The 22,596-nt window shown below is 32.0% G+C and overlaps 1 protein-coding gene and 1 long non-coding RNA gene across 2 annotated transcripts in view; one reads left to right on the top strand and one right to left on the bottom strand.

Annotated features, from left to right (window-relative positions):
* LOC124540851 (nephrin) overlaps positions 1 to 22,596 on the top strand; it is a 265,139-nt gene that overhangs the window by 234,381 nt on the left and 8,162 nt on the right. Inside the window, exons 12-22 of the mRNA XM_047118615.1 lie at positions 4,962 to 5,098; positions 5,795 to 5,948; positions 7,792 to 7,929; positions 9,502 to 9,666; positions 12,654 to 12,812; positions 14,239 to 14,370; positions 15,212 to 15,292; positions 15,757 to 16,039; positions 18,924 to 19,159; positions 20,290 to 20,398; positions 20,903 to 21,072. Of these exons, the coding sequence (XP_046974571.1) occupies positions 4,962 to 5,098; positions 5,795 to 5,948; positions 7,792 to 7,929; positions 9,502 to 9,666; positions 12,654 to 12,812; positions 14,239 to 14,370; positions 15,212 to 15,292; positions 15,757 to 16,039; positions 18,924 to 19,159; positions 20,290 to 20,398; positions 20,903 to 21,072 (1,764 nt within the window). The remainder of the gene's footprint in view (positions 1 to 4,961; positions 5,099 to 5,794; positions 5,949 to 7,791; positions 7,930 to 9,501; positions 9,667 to 12,653; positions 12,813 to 14,238; positions 14,371 to 15,211; positions 15,293 to 15,756; positions 16,040 to 18,923; positions 19,160 to 20,289; positions 20,399 to 20,902; positions 21,073 to 22,596) is intronic.
* On the bottom strand, positions 542 to 21,499 carry LOC124540852. Its single transcript, XR_006967172.1, has 3 exons — positions 21,489 to 21,499; positions 9,965 to 9,968; positions 542 to 641 (listed from the first exon to the last, which is right to left on the bottom strand). It is a non-coding gene; the product is annotated as an uncharacterized LOC124540852 (long non-coding RNA).

Consider the following 22,596-nt stretch of genomic DNA (forward strand, 5'->3'; position numbering starts at 1 on the left):
AACAAATATACGGATAATCTCCTAGCAAAATTTTTAAAGGATTCTGTGTCTTGGTATGGTTGGAATGGTATTTTCGGTGCACATTCTTTGCGGGTATAACTTTTAACTGATCCTAAATTTTCAATATTTTCCAATCTATTTTCTATTTCATTATTATTATATCTACGAAAAAGTAACAGTTTCACTTTCAATTTTGTGTAAAGTTCTTCAAATTCGTACCTGTATTGTATTTCTTCTTCTAATTGATCTTCTTCCGTTTCAAGTTCAATTTCTCTTTGTGCATCGTGGAATCTTTGAAGACTTTCTTGTAAAGTGTAAAGTCGTGAATCTATTTCTTCTTCCGTAATATTTTCTTGTAAATTTATGTAATTTTCTGTTCTTGTTAAATTACCCCGTAAGGAGGCTCTTAATCTTTTGTATTTTTTTACGGTGTTTGACATCCTCGTCGCCAGTTTAATATGTTTTTAGTAAATAAAATAATTATTCGTAATTTTATAACGCAAAAGTTTAATATGTTTTTAGTAAATAAAATAATTATTCGTAATTTTATAACGCATTTTTATTCCATATATATATTTGTAATGACATAACAATTAATACGTTGCTAAGGAACTAGATTCTATATTCTAAAGGATATGACACTTATGAATAAAAATAATACTTTCTGTGCTGAGCTGAGATGGTTCAGTGGTTAGAAAGCGTGCATCTTAACCGATGATTTCGGTTCAAGCATAGGCAAGCACCGCTATATATATATATATATATATATGTGCTTTATAACTCATCTCATGCTCGGCGGTGAAGGAAAACATCGTAAAGAACCTTGGATGTGTCTAATTTCATCGAAATTCTGCCACATGTGCATTCCACCAACCCGCATTGGAAGACCGTGGTGGAATATGTTCCAAACCCTCTCCTTAATGGCAGAGGATGCCTTATCACACAGTGGGAAATGTACAGGCTGTTACTTTACCTTTTACTGTACTTTCTGTGCTAGATTTGGGAATGGAAACCGTTCCAAAATCAAAAGACTAAATGAAACATAACATACATGTTACTCATACATTTATGATCCATAACATCTTATCATATATATGAATATTCATATAAATAAATTAGTCATACAACGATTAGTGAGTAGCTTTTGAGCCGTAAATGAGATCTTGTTAAAGAGATTATCACGTGTTTACGTTTACGGAAAAAATTTCGTGATTCCATTTAGGAATAAGAATACAATATTAATAATGTACTATATACAATTACGCTGCTAAATTAATTACATGAAAAGAAACGCAAGAGAACCCAAAAAAAAAAACGTCACTCCGAATAAATTGGACTGTGTATTCGAAATGTAAAATCCACTTCGAAAGACACTTGAAAGCTTTAATTTCATTACAATAACAGGCTCTTTATGTTTTCCTAAATATAATTGTAACAAATTAAGTTCAAAATATCTTTATAAATGATCACATTTTTCAAGATTAATAAATTCGTGGATATTGAAAATTTTTTAAACGTAGATTTTTCAAAAATCAAAGATGTGTTTCGAACCTGATGTTCTATTGTTTTTTTAATTTAAATTTTAGGCAAAGGAAACTAGTTAATATAACCAATTTATAACTAAATGAAAATATTTAATCTATACATATAATAAAATTGGAGTATCTGTTTGTAATATTAAAATAGCCCTTTTTTACTCAATGCATATATATTTAGACACGGTACACCAAAAAAACATTTTTTACAATTTTTGTCGGTCTATCTAAGTAAGGCTACATGAATAGATTTTTTTATTATATTCAAAGGCGAAAAAGGTCGCCGGCACATCTAGTTATTATAACCCATTTATATGTGGTTCAGTGGTAAAACGTCACGCATTAAGACATCAAGACAAACTATAACTATTTCTTTATATCTCGTAATCATCGTGGTATAAATCCCAACCCTTCTTCTTAATGTACCCAGCAGTAGGTATCCTGACTAACCTAGCCTACTGGGGTAATAATTTATTTTGCCGTTTCAGTAAATAGAACTGTGTATAACAATATTATCAATATCATATTTATTATCTAAACAGGTTCTGTGTAAGCAGTTCTGAATCATATTACGCGATTAAATTTATTAATATATAACTAGTCGACTTATACTGCAGATTGTTCTAAGTATCGGCAAGTGATTAGTAGCTCTTAGTAACCGATGATTGCGGGTTCAAACCTAGCACCACTGAATATTCGTGTGCTTAATTTGTGTTTATAATTCATCTCGTGCTCGGTAGTGAAAACATCGTGCGGAAACCTGCATGTGTCTAATTTCAAAAAAATTCTGCCACATGTGTATTCCTCCATTGGAACAGCATGGTGGAATATGTTCCGAAACTTCTCCTTAAAAGAGAGTGGAGGACTTAACACAGAAATGGAAAATTTACAGGCTGTTGTTGTTGTTCTAGTATCTCTTTTTAAATGAAATCATAAGCAATTTATCACACCAAATTTTCATCTTTGGAAATGTATTAATAATTCAAGGTTGTTTATTGGTACAAAGCCATAAGGTCTCACCGGTAGCATTCGTCTATGATGTAAAAAACCAAGATTCGATTTTGAGCATTCGCGCCACCGCCCCCAACCAGACGCTTTTACACTACGATACTACAAAATGTATTGTTAAAGATTTCCATTCGATTATTTTAAAGCTTGAACCTGATCTGTTACAATACAGGTAAACGAATCCGCGCCACTTACGTTACGTTTTCAAATTAATTCCTTTATCAAGTCTTAAACTCTTAGTACCTTTTGAATCTAAACATCAAATCATTGCGATGCAATATGTCATTCTAGATAAAGTAAAGCAGATTATCGCTCATACTGAACACACGAAAATAGATCTTAAGGTGACGAACATTTTCTTACCCCGGCTGTATAATATAATTATATTATTTATAAAGTTAGCTCATTCCCTTGTCTGGCGTTGCCATTAAAGTTTTTTCTACAAATATACTGGATGGAAATAAACATAACAGTTCGTGATTATTATTTTTTTATGGTATAGGTTGGCGAACTCGCATATGGGCCACCTGATGGTAAGTGGTCGCCATCACCCATAGACAATGACGCTGTAAATATTAACTATTCCTTACATGGTCAATGTGCCACCAACCTTGGGAACTAAGATGTTACGTCCCTTGTGCCTGTAGTTATACTGGCTCACTCACCCTTCAAACCGGAACACAACAATACTGAGTACTGTTATTTGGCGGTAGAATAATTGATGAGTGGGTGGTACCTACCCAGACGGGCTTGCACAAAGCCCTACCACCAAATAATTTGTGATTAGCGACCAGTTCTGGCTCCGCATTGGTGGACTTACGTTTATTTCTATATTATTTTACCTTTCAATTATATATATTTTTTACTATTTTCCAACACGTTCAACAATTGTCGTTCTATTTCAAATTATTTACACAAAAACCGTAATAAATGATATACCTAAAACTTTCATATGGATCCGTCCGTCTATTAGGGAAAACCGCATGAAAATCCGTTATGAAAAAGTAAATGAAGTTTCGTTTCATTTTATTTGTTTCATCAATCTAGTCAATAAATATTATAAAACAAAGTCCCTCAGCAGCGTCTGTCTGTTTGTTTGTTCTGGCTAATGAAACAGCTGAACCGATTTTGACGAGACTTTCACTGTCAGAAAGCTGATGTAATAAGTAACTAAGGCATCAACAATAACATTTTTGTTAAATACAAGCTGGTAATTTATATATCGTGTCGTGTCGTATCGTGTCGTGTCGTGTCGTAGTCGTACGTTATAAAAATATATTTCAGATTAAATTGTATTTCGCATTTCACGTGTTACAGTTATTGTGAGGACAAAAGATTGGCTCGTTTTACTAACGTAGTATTATTCCGTATTCACAATTCTTTATACGAATAAAAATATAGGTTGTTTATTTTTTTTTTTTTTTTTCGAAAATAATGTTCCATTGTTAAATAGATTTTTATTTGTCTTTGAATGTGTGAGTGCATTACTTGGTACTTACATTGTATTTATTTTTTATTTTTAATACTAATTTTACTATCTAAATGAATATTACTAACATTTCGCCGTTCTACCGTTCGCCGTTGTATTTTATTCAAACAGACTATCTATACATATAATAAAATTGGAGTGTCGGTTTGTAATATTAAAATAGCCCTTTATTACTCAATGCATATATATGTATACACGGTACATCTACCAAAATAATATTTTTTACAATTTTTGTCTGTCTGTCTGTTTGTTCCGGCTAATCTCTGGAACGGCTGGACCTATTTTTTTTTCACTGGCAGATAACTGATATAATAAGGAGTAACTTAGGCTCCAATATTTTTTCTTGTTAAATTCATACGTGTTGCGACAGGTTTTGATAACCAACTTGAAAGCTGAATAGTACACTTATTTAAAACACTCATTTATTTAGATTACGCAATGTATATTTTGGTTAGTGTTGTCATGGTATTTTTTTTAATGTAAAATGAATCCAGTCCTAAATCTCTTATCTTTTACTTAATCTTATTATACACCACATACATCATATATACGTATAAAATACTGTAGCATACTGGAGATTATAGGTAATAAATGGCCCACCAGAATCCATATAATTTTACACTCCACTTACTAAAGGCTTAACAACAATTATCAATTAACCAATCTTATTTGATAGTCTTAGCTTTAAACTCTTATCCACATTTTCTTTTTATTATTATTATTTATTTTATTTCCAAATCCGGGTGGATTTGGAAATAAAATAATATATCTGCTATCACATTGAAGGTACATAACGTAAGCGTTATTCGCCTTGAGCAACTTGGTTCGACTATTGGGCACCGCTAGCAACGACGGTCGATGTCTCCGCCACACATTTCTGGGGCGCACATCCTTAGTATTTATATATTTATAAATAATTTTGTTTATAGATCCGCCGTCAGCTCCAATGATCACAGGTTACATTCCTGGAACGACGCTATCAGCTGGCACGGTCCAGAAGCTCTCCTGTATCTCGTCTGGAGGCAATCCCCTGGCTACACTGACTTGGTTCAAGAATGATAAAAAGGTATGTCGAACTATACAAAAACAGTCATAAAAAAAACCTTCAAAAAATGCTCAAATACTCAGCGTCGAAATGAAGGAAATTGAGATGGGACTACCTAGAAGTTTTATTGAAACCCAATCATCGAATTCGGCTTATAAATAAAAAAAAATAAAAACCTGAGCATAAATAAAAAATACAGATATTCATTTGAAAAGCTTTTCCATATTTTAATATTATTTATAATATATATTTGGTATTCGATGTTGTTTTAAGAAAATAATGTAACATAATATTGCTGTAGATATTTATATTAAAATATTTGTATGAGTTTTTAAACCTACTATTTTAATATAGGTTTTTTTTTTTTAATTTGGAAAAGATGTTCCTTAATTACTTATAATACCTGTTGACTTCCAAGCAGGATATATTAATTTAAATAATTTTATTTAATTAACATGACTTTGTATTTTTTAAATGTTAAAAAAGTGTAAATACTGAGTTTCTTGCTGGTTCTTCAAGGTAGAATCTACTTTCCGAACCGGTGGTAGCTTCACTTAATTCTAAAATGACGATTCAAAAGTGCTTGTAAAAGCCTACTTGAATAAAGTTTATTTTGATTTTGAATTAATTGTAAGATATATATTAATTCTAATTATGATAAATCAATATATGTTTTTAAATAGTGTATAGTGGTTATAACAAAGCATTATTTTGCAGATACATTCAACAACAAAAACCACGGATAAATCTGTGTCAGCCGAGATATCGATCCTAACCAATGTGACTGACAACCAAGCCCAGTACAGGTGCGAGGCGACAAATAGTGCTACTGAGATCCCGTTGTTTGAAACTGTCACTCTTAATGTACACTGTAAGTTATCCGTCTTATACGAAATGTTCTGTGATTTCTATCGGAGTGAATCGAAAGTTTTGTCAACGATACTATGGAATTTAGAGTATGCTGTGTTTATATTTGATATTTCTGTTTGTTTTATGTAAATATGTAATATATCGGACAAATAATGTACGTTTGTATGAACGCGTTAAACTCAGAATCTGCTAGTCCAAGATAAATATAATTACTTTTTACTTAATATGATATAAGATGGACAAAACATTGACTAAGAAGAAACCGAGTAGCGTGTTAAATAGACGGTAGACAAAAAATACTGTTTACACATAAAAGCAATTATTTGTAAATGATAAATTGCTCTATGTTTTTGTACAGGCGCTTAAAATCCGAAACGGTTTAAAATACAACGTTTCTCTTACTTTTTAACAATTTTGACTTATGTGACAAGGAAAATTAAAAATTAATAAATAGAAAGCCTCAAGGCTTCGTTTCTCTTTATCTGTCATTGTTGATTTGACATTCGAAAGAAGGAGATGACATTACTTAATCTCTCTTTTTTATAAGTGGATGTTTCTTCTAAAGTAGGTTATCTTTCATTGGCGTATCCTTGAAAGTGATTCAACGTTCAGTCAATAAAACTGACGGATAAACAGACCGTGGATTCAAACCTTGGCAAGCGCGAGTGAATTTTTCAGTGCTAAATTCGTGAATACAATCCTTGCTCAATGACGAACAAAAACATCGTGAGGGAAACTGTTTGTGACGTATGAAATTCTGATTCGTGTACGTCCAATCTGCCGTGTAACGACGTGATGAATTATACCCCGAACCCCCCACCCCCCACCTCTTAAAAGGAATTCTGTCTAGCATTAGATCTTAAATAGCATGCTTATTGTATATCCGGTTTTAACCAGATTTTTGACAAGATTTTGAGGTGTAAAAAGCAGAATTTATTTATTGAATAAGTTCAAAATAATAATCCTTAACAATGATTGTTTTACGTTTTAAATCTTAATCACATATATGCAACCTTAATTACATAAACCTAGCTTCTGACAAAGATTATATACACAAAAAAATGGTAAAAAAACAGCTACAAATATAGCTAAGTTTAGGCCAATTTGCCAAACCGGAAGTAGTTTTTAATTTGATAATCAAGAAGTGTTGCATAAAGGATTTCGAATTTGGAACTGATCAATTACAAATCTTTAACACTTATACGTATTTAAACGTCGCTGTTGACTTATTATGTAAATGTAAAGTTCTTAACTCAAAGAGAACTCAAACTATTACTAAATCGAGAAGGAATTGAACTAACTCGGGTTTATCTAACGTTCGTTATTCGAAACTCGAATTTAATTCGTAACAAAACTCGTTGTCTGTCGAAATGTTAACTTTTAATTTAATTGTTTTCGTTCATAAAAATAAATGCGGAAGATTAATACTTTTCACTTATTCTATTACAAGTTTCTTTATGATTCTCGAAGAGTCTACATTCCGTAATGGTGGTAACTTTGAAGTTAATTTAATCTTTTAAAAATATTATGACATCATAAGATTTAATTGTATAAAAAACGCTTTTACAACTTAGTAGGATTAATTAAATGTTACTACTCGAATCGACTGCTTGTTCCTTGTTTTATTTAATAAACACCAATTGAGACGACCTTGGTCGAGTGGTGTGTACACCGGTTTTCATGGGTACGCCACTCTGAGGTCCCGGGTTCGATTCCCGGCGGAGTCGATGTAGATTACCATTAGTGCTTAAGCTACTTACATTGGGATCAGAGTAATGTATGTGATGTTGTCTCATATTTATATTTATATTATATTTATATAATAATTTGTTTCATTCCATTAGTTGCACCGGAAGCCGTGAAAGTGAGAGCTGAACCGCAGGAACTCAAACCAGGAATCGAAGCCACGTTATACTGTGACGCGGCCTCCAGTAACCCACCGGCTACGTTATCATGGTGGCGCGATGGTATTCCTGTACAAGGTAATGTTATATCTGGATATGATCACATTTGTCAATAAACAGGCCAAGCCGTCTAAACCATTTATTACATTGGTAAGAACAAAATCTGTTCATAACATTTCGAAATTATTTTCAACTACGCATAGAAATATAGAAAATCTACCATCAGGCTCTATGTGCTCTACTGACTAAAGCTCCTCTAAAAATAATAAAAGCCCATCAGGTTAGGTACAGTCATAGTAAGAAAACCGTCGCCAGTTTTCAAATTCATTCCTTTATCGAGTCTGAAACTCTTAGTAACTTTTGAATTTAAACATTAAATCATATTGACGCAATATGTCATTTTCGGCAAAGAATATTATCGCTCACACTGAGCACACTAAAATTGAACATGTGACGAATCTTTTCTTACCCCGACTGTACCATCTATTAATCAGATATTCAACCGCCCATTCACTGGGAACTAAGATTATGCCTAGTTACACTGGCTCACTCACTTCAAACCGAAACACAAGCGGGATATGTGGTACCAAACAAGACACTAAGTATATTAGAACAAAAGTTTTTGACAAATAGTCAAACAAAGAAATAGAATCTGGTACCACCAAACAATATATCTTCATTCGGCAGAAAAATGTATGTAGAATATGGAAACAAGCCAAGATTACACAAAACAATATCAACATATCTTCAAAACAATGCTTTTTCTTTGCATTTTGATTTGTGTTTAGTTTGAATCAAGTTAAATACATACATAAATTATTTATTATTCGCAGTTGACTTGTGTGTGTATCATTGCATTGGGTGAGTGAATTAGTGTAACTACAATCAAGTATATTATGGGATTTCGTAGAGCGTAGGTGCTGTATTGGTTTATATATTTCCAGTGATAAACATCTATGGACAAAGATCAACTTAAAATGGTCACAATTTTAAATGTTACAGTTTTTTCTAGTTTTATAATGTGTTGCAATCAATCAGGTAAATTTGTGTTAGTAATAAGTAATCCCTAAAACAAGTAAGATTATATAAATCTACTGAATCATGAAGACGCCTCCCTTTTTGTTAGAATATTATCGGTATGCATTAGTATGAGTGATGCTCGTACTCACAAGATATCTTAGTGTGCGTGAGATGACTACGTGTAGAGATAGCAAAACAAATACAAATTAAATTTTATAACTTCGTGTTCGAGTGGTGTGTACACCGGTTTTCATACGCCACTCCGAAGTCCTGGGTTCGATTCCCGGCCGAGTCGGTGTAGATTATCATTAGTTTTTTATGTTGTCTTGGGTCTGGGTGGGGTCTCCGTCGTTACGTCTGATTTTCCATAACACAAGTGCTTTAGCTACTTACATTGGGATCAGAGTAATGTATGTGATGTTGTCTCATATATTTATTTATTTATTATCTATATTTGTTAAGTTTATTTATTAGCGCCTTTATATGCAAATAGAATGTATTGTGCAAACAAATATTCATTGATCATCAATGATGAACAAATGAAGCATGAAATTAAACGTATGAAAAAACCATCAAATGACATTACAAAGCCTTGAAATCCTTTACCAATCAGTTAAAACTCTTCAACAGGTCTCCCGATGCAGCTGAAAAAAGGCCTCCACGGTGGCACGGTGTCCACTATAGAACTGAAATTGAACATAACGAAAGACCTAAACAGCGCTGTGTATACTTGTCAAGCGATGAATGAAGCGCTGCAGCGGAGCGTCCACGATGCATTAACGCTGAAAGTTCTTTGTAAGCCGGTGCCTTTTTATCTTCTATCTTGTATATCATAAGCTGGCTTTTTAAAAGCCTTAACTCATTCCTTCTGGGATAATCTTTTTATATAAAACCTTTGTAAATGTTTATGTTTTTAAAGCTGATATTAAAAGCTAATATTATTACATTTATGAAGATTATTTTATGTTCAAGTGTGTATAAGACTTCTCCGTAAAAGGAGGTCGTATTGCTATCTCTTTCTTTATTTCTGAACTATCATTATCAGAAATCATAGTAAGTTACTTTTTAATTTACATTTAATGATCAAAGTGACATTTCTAAGTTCATTATCATTGCTGTAAAAGAGATACGTTCAAGTCTAAGTGATAATATATCTAGCCAGCGCGATTCAGAAATGTCAAATATTCAATAAGCGCCATCTATCGGTACTGAGATACATTTACACTTAAATATATTAAAAACTAGCTATAACTTCGACCTTGTACGCGTTTGAATTTAACAAAAAAAAATTGTAGTCTAAGATGCTCCTTATTATATCAGTTGTCTGCCAGTAAAAGTCTCGTTAAAATCGGTCCAGCCGTTCCAGAGATAAACAGACAGACAGGCAAAAATTGTAAAAAATGTTATTTTGATATATTTACCGTGTACATATGTATTGAGTAAAAAAGGGCTATTTTAATATTACAAACAGACACTCCAATTTTATTATATGTATAGATTATTATATAATATCATGAACGCTATTGATGATCTTCTTACTTAATTTGGGTGCACTTTGATAATATTGATTTGAAATAAGAAACCGCATCTGACAGCTAGTTAAGCATAAAATAGCCTCATGATGTCATATTAAAAGTTCTTTGTGAACTAATCTTCTTTTATATTTTGCAAGCCATTGTAGCTTGGCTTGTTCGCTCGTGGGCTCATTTTTCAAGCTATTTTGTGCTTCGGGTGAAATGAAACTGGATGCTGGCTGTATCAATGAGAATTCTATGATTGAATTTAATATTTTTAGAGAAGATTTTAGTTTTATGTTACGTTCAAATTTACATTTAAAGATATTACTTCTTAGGTAGTAATGTATTTATAGTAATATATATATATATGAGATTTTACAAATGATTTATGAAGATTAGTATAGCTCTTTCATTTCATATATTTTCAGTTTTCAATTCAATGTTAGTGGTATAGCTTTGTCAACGATACATGTAATTTTAAAACAATCAATAATATCAAAACACAAAAAACAAAGATTTATTTGTAACTAACACATAAACCAATATATATAAATTATGCTAATAATTGGCATCTAAGTTAAAAGACTATATAAAAAAAATATTTATTAACATTTTCAACCAATAAAATACATTCATGATACACAAAATAAATAAAATTTTAACAAAAAGAAAAACCGACTTCAAACAAAACACTATTTTAAAACAAATAAAAATTCACTAAAAAGTAATAAAAATAATTGCATATTTAACATATTTTTGAGAGTCCTCCTAGGTAAAATGAAATGAAAAATATTAGACTACTTACTCCGACACCGACTCCAAATATAACAATAATTATAACTACATTATATAATCGTAAATCGACTTTTAAGTAGTCTAATATTTTTCATTTCATTTTACCTAGGAGGACTCTCAAAAATATGTTAAATATGCAATTATTTTTATTACTTTTTAGTGCATTTTTATTTGTTTTAAAATAGTGTTTTGTTTGAAGTCGGTTTTTCTTTTTGTTAAAATTTTATTTATTTTTTGATTTTAAGTGAAGCTGATGTAGACTAACATTTTATTCTTAATATGGATAGATTAAGCGTGCCGTTTAATGAACCAGAAACTACTTCGGGGACAATTTCAAAAGAAACTTTCGAATAACGCAAAAATAGATTTTCGAAAATGCGGCTTTAATACGTCATGCGGCATAAACTACAAGGTACCACCCTCGAATGAGCTGTAATCGACCTCAGTAAAAAAACTTTGCAAAAGAGCTGTTCGTATGCTATGTCGTACATCATATGACATCACATCATATACACAAAATTTGATTAAAGACAGTAAGAAATTCTGTCCCAAATCGCACCCTAACTGTAAGCCGTTTAGGAGTTCCGTCAATACATAGTATAAAACAAAGTCGCTTTCTCTGTCCCTATATCTTTAAAACTACGCAACGGATTTTGATGCGGTTTTTTTTAATAGATAGTGTGATTCAAGGGGAAGGTTTGTGTGTATAATAAATGAACAATATAGTAAAGAAACACTGACAATTTTAGAAGTTTGCAATGTGATGTCGTAAATAAACAAATTCTTTAGTATATTTAGTATCAGTTTTGCACCCGTGAGAAGTCGGGGCGGATCGATAGTTAATTATAATATCCGATTATGACAATTACATGAACATAACCACGTTCCGGAAGGTGATTTAAATATCCAAGTAACCCATAAATAAAAGATTCGACCGAGTATTGCTAACGTGCTCCTCAGAATTGTTCCGTTCCCTCCCGTTCCCTTAATTTGTCATGGATCCTATACTCAGAACCTTACCAAACTTTCACCAAACTACCCTTAAAGTATGTCCTTTATAATTTTAAAAGATTCATCAAAATTGTGCCAACCAATTTTGAGTTATTCACCTATTTATCGCGCACATACATAATGCAAATTTAAGACTTACGTCGTTTTCATACGGATACCATCATCGGAAAAAAATAAAAAAAAAATGGGACCCCACGGGAAGCACTACCATTCAAACAAAAAAAAAATTATCAAAATCGGTCCACCCAGTAAAAAGTTATGAGGTAACAAACATAAAAAAAAAAAAAAAAAAAAATAAATACAGACGAATTGATAACCTCCTCCTTTTTGAAGTCGGTTGAAAAAGATCGAATTACGTCAAAAATCATGCCTAATATTTGTACATAGTTCATTATGTATTTAAGTAAATTGAAATATCATCTCCAACCCAAGATTAAAATTATCCAAATATTTATCTAGATGCGCCAATCTTCGATGAAACGACCCCTTACACGACAGTAGGGGTGGAAAACGAACCCTTAGTGATCATGCTTCGAGCTGACGGTAATCCGCCCAGCATCGCTTACACATGGACCAAAGACGGCCTTCCCATCACACCATCTTCGTACAGTACTTCAAGTAAGTATATAATATGATTACTAAAGCTACGGAAATACTTCTTTTTTAAATAATAACTAATAGTTACGTCTTAAAGTTGTCTTAAATTGACCTTTAGATCTTGCACTCCAACAGACTGCAAGACCTAAAGATACAGTCAGTGCCTTCTGCGTGCAACCGGAACGTTACTCAAGATACCAATTGAGAAATCGTTGGCGGTAGTTGTAAATAATATTTCTTTTCTCCAAATAGACAAATGCCACCTTAGTCTACCCGTGACCACGAACGCTGTAACGTGCTCGAAACGTCGGGATGCCAAAAATAATTAATATACGCGATACAAAACCGTTATAACTCGTTTTATTTCAGTTACGTTTTATTGTTTTGTCATGTGTTATGCAAAAAAGTAGCTTATATTATATATATGTCCTTTCTTGTAGTCGAATTTGCATCATACCAAATTTCATCATACTTGGTTCAGCGGTGTGGTCGTGAAAGAGCTACAAACAGGCAGACTTACTTTCACATTTATAATATTAATATAGATAGTTATTAATTACATAATTAAAACAACGAACCTTTTATGAACATTGTGTAATATTTGAAGTAAATAATTAGTTTAGGTCGCTTTGAAATTGAACTGAAAATTTAAAGTCGTTTTAACAAGTTTAAACATCATTAGACTTATTATCTTTTTTAACATCAGATAAAATTATTTGTTATATCTTTATAGCATTTATCTAAGCCCAGAGGGATAGATTCGTTTCCCTCTGGACGTACCTTTAGTCAATGCGTAAGCGTTCGTTAATGACCAAGTGCCAAGTAATCCTATTTGATTTACGAGATAGAGAGCCAAGATGATCAAGTGGTTAAAATGATCATTTCAACCTATGATTGGGAGTTCAAATAACACACCTAATAATGCATTATTTGTGTTTATGATTCTCACGTCTTGGTATGAAGATAAATTCAATTTCTTATACTTAGTGGTAGGACTTTGTGCAAGCCCGTCTGGGTACCACCCACTCATCAGTTATTCTACCGCCCAAATAACAGTACTCAGTATTGTTGTGTTCCGGTTTGAAGGGTGAGTGAGCCAGTGTAGCTACAGGCACAAGGGACATAACATCTTACTTCCCAAGGGAAATGGTTTGTGTATGATGGATTTGTATATGATGCCATTTGATACGGGGTCCCTTTAATCACGTACCGCACTGAAGATAATAAAATTCGATCGCATCACATCACATCGAGTCTTAATTATTTAAATCCTACGGGGTCTAATAAGCCCCGTATATGTATTACCATCATTTGCATACGAGGTCTTAAACGCCCCGTACCGCAGGACGAAAAATGATTTTATTAATATAAAACCGTAGTAGGTCGTTATGTCTTGTATTTTTTTTTTTTTGTAAATGGACAAAAGTAACACATTGTTTTGTTTCAGACGACAGAATAATTTCCGAGGGCAGTATGTTGAACATGACTAGGCTTACGCGTCACGACGCCGGCATATACACGTGCGAAGCCGTCAACTCCCAGGGTGCAGCCACCGTCAACATAACAGTGAACGTACATTGTAAGTCGCTTTAAAATTTTACTACGTAACAATGTTATATCGTAACATCGTGCATTGACCTCATAATAAAGTAACAGTATAGTTTTATGTTTTTGAAACTTATATTATAAAATGCTGTTGGTTGTCATGTGTTATGCAAAAAGTAGCCTATAGTATCCTTGAGCTGAGATGGCCCAGTGGTTAGAACGCGTGCATCCTAACCGATGATTGCAGGTTCAAACCCAGGCAAGCACTACTATATATGTGCTTAATTTGTGTTTATAATTCATCTCAAGCTCGGCGGTGAAGAAAAACATCGTGGAGTAACCTGCATGTGTCTAATTTCATCGAAATTCTGCCACATGTGCATTCCCCCAACGCGCATTGGAACAACATGGTGAATATGTTCCAAACCCTCTCCTTAATGGAAGAGGAAACCTTATCTCAGCAGTGGGAAATTTACAGGCTTTACATTACTTTATGTCCTTCCTTGGAGTTCAAGTTTGCTCAAATACCAAATTTCATCAAAATCGGTTCAGCAGTTTGGTCGTCAAAAAGTGACAGATAGAGTTACTTTTATAAAATTAAAATACATAATAATTATAATTAAATTATGTAAATGTAATTTATCGATTATGTTATTACATAAATATTTTTTCGACTCACAGTTTTTATTCCTATCACGTACATATCGTGACTTCGGGTCTATTTAAATAATAAAGAAATTGATATATCATATATACTATATACCGTATAGCACTCAGTCACTCACCTTTAACTAATATATCTTTCTACCAGTGTAAACATTTTTACAATTGTACAATTAGTTGCAAAGATTACTCTATAATTTTTTTTGTTTTAGTCCCGGCGGAAATCAAATCAGTGTCACAAAATGCGTTGTCTAATCCAAACGAGAACGCGGTACTTGCATGCACAGCCTCCGGTAAGTTGATATCTTGTTTTGATTTTAATAAAGATCGTGCTCTGAATTAAATTATCTTAATATTTCAAAATAATACAACGTTCTATTTAACTTTTATCATTGTGCAGTTTTAGTAGACGTTTTGAACTATAAAATTGATCTTAGTATTATATTTAAGAAGCATTTCAAGGCTATGATTTATCAGATAGTATCAGAAAATACTGCTTGACTTTCAATTATTTAATTAAAGAATGCTCTCTGAAAATTAGTTAACGTCACGTATCAATTGATTCTACATATATTAATGGGATCTCTTAAAACGAGATGGCCCAGTGGTTAGAGCGCGTGCGTCTTAACTGATGATTGCGGGTTCAAACCCAGGCAAGCACCACTTAATAAATATTAATTTGTCTTTATAATCTCTCTTGTAAACAATTCTCGAGAAAAAACCTTACAAATAAATTGATTAAAAATTTGTTGAACAGGAAATCCGCTAACATCAGACCATATAAAATGGCAACGTAAAGGATACGACATACCACCAAGATCAGTGACATTCGAGCCCAGGAATCAAACCAGCTACCTCACCATCGAAGGAGCGACGAGAGAAGACGTCGGTAACTTCCAATGTGTCGTCAATAACGGTATCGGTGGTGACACCACCCAGGATGTGATGTTGGTTGTCAAATTTAAACCCGAAATGGATGTCTCACCAAACTTGGCTAAATCTGCGTCCAATACTGGTCACGTTGGAAGATTAACTTGCAAGTAAGTATATATGGCTTCATATAACCACTAAAACTTATTTATATAAAATAATCAGTGTTTCATTACTATATTATCTATGTTGAATCACTTCATCTATTAAAAAAACCAGCATCAAAATCCGTTGCGTAATTTTAAAGATCTAAGCATACAAAGGGACAGACAGCTATCAGCGACTTTGTTTTACACTATTTAAAAAAGCAACAAAATTTAAATTAAATGAAATCAAGAATCTGAAATCAGAAGAAACGGAAAGAATATCACTACTTACTCTTGATTACCAAAATTCACATTAATTCAAAAAAAAAAATCAAAATCAAAATAAACTTTATTCAAGTAGGCTTTTATAAGCACTTTTGAATCGTCATTTTACAATTAAGTGAAGCTACCACCGGTTCGGAAAGTAGATTCTACCGAGAAGAACCGGCAAGAAACTCAGTAGTTACTCTTTTTTAACATTTAAAAAATACAACGTCATGTTAATTAAATACAATTATTTCAATTAATGTATCCTGCTTGGAAGTCAACAGGTATTAACTCCACGCTTTTTTATCATCTACAAAATCTTGTATCGAATAGTATGCTTTTTCTACCAATGTATTTTTAACAAACGATTTGAATTTACTAAACGGCAAAGTTAAAAATTTCTGCGGAATTTTATTATAGAAACGGATACCTTGCCCCAAGAAGGATCTATTGACTTTGCGGAGTCGGAAACTTGGCGTTATAAGTTTATCCTTACTTCTAGTGCATATACAATGATTATCACTGATTTTATCAAAGTGATCAATGTTACTGTGAATATACATGATATTGTTGTAAATATATTGCGACGCAACAGTAAGTATTCCTACTCTGTTAAAAACATCCCGAAGAGAGTCTCTAGCTCCAAGATTATAAATAAACCGAATAGCTCTCTTTTGTAAAATAAAGACAGATTCAATATCTGCAGCGTTACCCCAAAGTAATATGCCATATGACATAATACTGTGAAAATAACCAAAATAAACTAAACGAGCGGTATCAATATCAGTTAGTTGTCTAACTTTTCTAACCGCGTATGTTGCGGAGCTGAGTCTTCCTGTTAGGGATGATAAATGAGAGGTCCACTGAAGTCTGGAATCCAATTCTATTCCTAAAAACACCGTAGTATCAGCTACTTCAAGACGGTCACCATTTAAAGATATATTATAATTTTGCTTGCTAACATTAGGTAGGGTAAAAACTACACATTTTGTTTTTTGAGCATTCAAAACTAAATTATTTACTGTAATTGCTTACAATTTATACATATACTACAAAAAAATTATGAAATTTTAACATAAGCTCTTTTATTAATTGGTTTAATGTAAATCTGGCGGAATTTTATTGTGCAGAGCGAATAGCTTGCTACCGGAAGGACGTATTGACTTCAAAGTCGGAAGCTTTAACGGATCGAAAATATTATCGCGGGTGTTTTTAAAAATGTGAAACTTCCATTTTTAAAATATTGCTGAATCTTAAAAGTGAACGAAATATACTATTACCATTCGATTTTTTTAAATAATAAATTTAATCTGATGAATACTTAATTTTTCATTCAAATGCTTTATAAATAATATGATTATTAGTGATCCTTTTATAAATATATTGTATATATAATATAAATGTCTATATAGCCTTAGCAATAAGGCTGTTAGCTTGCTAGCTTGTAAACACATGTAAACACTTATGCATGCAATATATAAATATGCAATATATAATTAAAACCAAACGATTGCCAGGTCAATGGTATTAATGCAAAGCAGACGAGGAAATAAAGATTATTTACTAGAATTAATACTAAAGCCTCCAAAACCCGCCCAAACATTATGAGTATTCACTTACGTATTACAAAAACATATAATTCGTTTATTAGAACAAATGATTACCACTTTTAATATGTAAAACAGATTATCACTAAATAGACACAACTGACAATTAACATGGATTTTAATTCGCAATAAAATCATATCATAGTGAATTAATCGCGTTATAAGGTTTAAGTAGATGCAATTTTAGCTGAATGCTGTTAATTAGCGCTAATCTAAGCTATAAATAAAACGATATATCTATTTGCGAAAGTCATCTGCGTTGTTTCGATTTCAATGATATTGCCATTGATTTTGAATTCTATTCTACTAGTATAAGGACGATTTTCGAACGTTTTTATTGACAATTCGTTTGAACACAAAAAAAATGTTGGTATCGAATTCAATCATAAATTAATACTTAATTTTTCCTATAGCGGATTCTCTGTATAATTGTCTCGTATTTTCTTATACTTAGTTAAAAACGTATATGTGTTGTATAGTCATCGATTTAAATATCGAACGAAAAAATAGAATGAATAAATTAAAAATGAATTGTTTAAGCAAATAGTTCTGTAGTTTAGTAACAAATGAAATACATATTTATTAGTTTATTTTTAATGTTGAACGAAGTATAAAATTCGGAAGATAGTGAGGAATGATAAATAAAGTCATATTGAAATATTATCTAACTGTCGTTTAATATATAACATAACTCATTTTATATTTTCTGGTAAGATCTCAGTACCATTATATTAGCAGGTGGTGGTAATCACTTACCATTTAAATTACAAGAGAAATAGTGATTTTTCTGTAATTATATATTTTTATAAAGAATTTTGTAAGCTTTAATTTTTTTTTAGATAATTTTCCGATAAATCTTTCCGTTTACCTTTGATTTCAAATAAAAAAAAAACTGGGTACCGAAAAGTAAAAGGAACTACTGAATATGATTTTTAAATATTTTCTAAATAAGTGAAAGCATTTTCAGCTTATTGTAAATTTATGTAAACTTCAAATGTGTAGATTGACCGAACTAATACAAGAATATTTTCCAGGTGCAAAGCAGCCCCGGCGCCAAACTTTACGTGGTCAAAAAACGGCGCGAAACTGCCAGTGAACACTTCGACAAAATATTTCGCTGAATTCCACAAGACCGACCCGATAACTTACACTTCGGTGCTGCTTATAAACGATATTAGTTCATCTGACTACGGCTCTTATGAATGTGGGGCAAGAAATGATTTGGGTTTCAGTACTACGTCTGTTAAGTTGGACATAACAAGCGCTCCCGGTAAGGCTTTCATTTAATTGACCTTTAATTGACTATTCTGACCTTGAAGCTTTTAGTTATATTCACCCCAACTGCAATAGACTAATACTATTCGAGCTTTCTTATATATTAAGCTTATTAAGTTATTTTTTAAATTACATATAGGATAGCTTTATATACATATAAAAGAAAAAGAAAAAATTTTAATTAAATTAAATAAATTAATAAACACAGTTTAGTTGTAATATAAAAAACACAAATAAATTTTATTTTTCGAAATGAAATAACATAATATAACACTCGTAGCAGTCGCGTCTACGTCGTAGGCATCCTGACTCTACGTTATTCTTTTTCTTTGACTTTTCCATTCAGTTTATTTCACATCTTTGTGTGAAAACGTCCCACCACGTTCCCTCTACGTTTTGTTTTTCTTTTATTACAAATAACAAACAATATTTGGTTTGTCTGGAAAACATGGCTACGCTTGAAGTCGCCTATTGTATTATTTAACGACCTCCATAGTCGATGGTGTGTACACCGGTTTTCATGGGTACGCCACTCTGAGGTCCCGGGTTCGATTCCCGGCCGAGTCGATGTAGATTACCATTAGTTTTCTATGTTGTCTTGGGTTTGGGTGTTTGTGGTACCGTCGTTACTTTTGATTTCCATAACACAAGTGCTTCAGCTACTTACATTGGGATCAGAGTAATGTATGTGATGTTGTCTCATATTTATTTATTTATTATTAAAGTAATCCTTAACTTTTAATATTTTATGTATGTGATAAATTAAAAATCATAAGTAATATTTACATAGTGTATGTAATTACAGACTCTACAATAACTGTTATTAAAATAAATATTAAATAACAATGGATTATTAAGTGTTTAATATTTATTAAAAAGCAATGTTATTATAATTATACGAATCATTATAATAATTATTCGATATTTTAATTTATTCGTTTTCATAAATTCATAAAGATTTATGTTTAAATATATTATAATTATATTTATTGCGTAGATTTATTTTTACAATTTAATTATTCTGTTTTCAAAACACTGTATAAAATTAATTAAAGACATTTCGTTCGTATTATTTTGTATGAAAAGTGTTTTTGTACGACAATTAAATTAAGGCTTTCTTTTCAGATCCCATTATTTCTATAACGGTTACGAATGTCACCCACAATTCAGTGACATTATCATGGATCCCAGGATTTGATGGCGGGTTATTCTCTTGGTACAGAATACGGTATCGGTATGTAATTTTATATCTTTCTCTCTCAGCTCTTTTTTTTGAAACATTTTTGAAACCTCGCTTAATTATGTATACTATAATATTTAATTTTCTTATAAAATCAATATTAATACACAAAATATTAAGACAATACAATACAAGTTCAATGAACTTTGATGTAATATTAATTATTTTTTATTTTTAATCGAATATTAAAATGAAAATAACAAAAATCGTATAGAGATATCAACAGAGTTAATTTTTTTTTAAATACGACGACCTCCGTGGTCGAGTGGTGTGTACACCGATTTTCATGGGTACGCCACTGAGGGCCCGGGTTCGATTCCCGGCCGAGTCAATGTAGATTGTCATTAGTTTTCTATGTTGTCTTGAGTCTGGGTGTTTGTGGTACCGTCGTTACTTCTGATGTTCCATAACACAAGTGCTTTAGCTACTTACATTGGGATCAGAGTAATGTATGTGATGTTGTCTCATATATTTATTTATTTATATATATTTTTTTAGTAAAATCAACGAAGATACGTATAGATACGACGATGTGACGCCCAGAAATTCGACGGTGTACACAGTACACGGTTTGGAAAGGCACACCGATTATGTATTTTCTGTGATGGCTCTCAACAAACTTGGACAAAGCAAATACCGACCGGACGACACTAAAGTTACAACCCTAAGTAAGTATACATATTAATAACTTAACTATTTATAGAATTATTCGCCGAAAACAAAGTTTTTTTTAATGTTATATGTATCAAACTGGCCATCTGATCTAATGGTCACCACTGCCCATAGACACTAGTACTATAAGGAATATTAATAGCATAGATCAAGATAGTATGTCTCCTATAGTCACTGTCTCGCTGACGCTTCAAAACACCAATTATCATTATTACGGTATGGTGGTAGAATATATGTATGTTGTGTGGTACCCGGACGAGCAAAGCTACCACCATATATAATAAATATAATGTCAATAGGTGTTCCGAAATGAATTAAAAAAACAAAAAATAAACACGGTTTGAATCAGTAATCATCGGTTAAGATCGTTCTAATCACTAGGCCGTATCAGTGCTCAAAACTAATAAGTCACATATTTAAAAATCATTCGATTTTCAAAAACCATATAATATTGTATAATTCGCGTTATCGTTTAATATCACGATTAAAACAATGTCCGAAACGTAATATACGATATACAAACAATTTGTCATACATTATTGTAAACCGTACACGATATAAAATATTCGCATTCTAGTTAAATTGATTACAAACACGAATAGTGTATAAAGCTTTAACGGTTAATTAATATTAATTAATATTAATAAACCCGAACATAATAGATACACGTTGATTATTAATAAATTATGCAAATAAAATTCAAATTGTTCATATATTCAAATTTATCTCATCGTTCATAAAATATTCATACGAATAAAATTTATGAACGCTCCACTGATACAAATGAATGCTAATGATAGTTACGAAAAACATTCGAATTTCGATGTAGATTTATTTTTAATCGCGAAACGTTGGGCCAACATTTGTCCAAATGTATCGCTGTGATATATAATTGTTGGAGAAATTCATGAGATACGTCGAGTCTTTGTGTTCCAAATTCAAAAGCACAGATAAAAAAAATTAAATATAATTTGAACGTAGTTCGAAGAACTACTAATTTTGAATTAATTAGACTCCATCCTTGTGTTCCAATTTCAAATTTGCGGATATAAAAAAAATACTAATTACAAGCTTCGATAATATCGTATTGCAGCCACAATAGACATCAAGATGAAACTATGTCACAGTAATTTTTTACCAATTCTGTTTTCAATCCCTAACATAATACACAGTACATTAATGCGACAAGAGCCTCAAGTGTATTGCCAGTGATACAATCGAAATTGATACGAATAAAAAGTTATATTCAAAAATATGCCTTATTTCATGCTGCATAGACGTCATTCCATCATCAGTACAGTCGAGTTCAGAGGAATATAACTCATACCATGTACCGGGAGTTTTTATAATAACCGGTACAATTGTTGGCACAGCTCTTATCCTCTTGAATGTACTGCTGGTCGGTTTCTGTCTGCACAGGAGGACGAATAAGCGAATTCGAGGTTTGAATTAAGAATGAATGTGTTCCGTAGACGTGCTTACGTATCTCTATACGCAGAAGTGCAATATTTTACGTAAAA

Source organism: Vanessa cardui, chromosome 26 (assembly GCF_905220365.1).
Source record: "Vanessa cardui chromosome 26, ilVanCard2.1, whole genome shotgun sequence".
In the NCBI taxonomy this organism is placed as follows: Eukaryota; Metazoa; Arthropoda; class Insecta; order Lepidoptera; family Nymphalidae; genus Vanessa; species Vanessa cardui.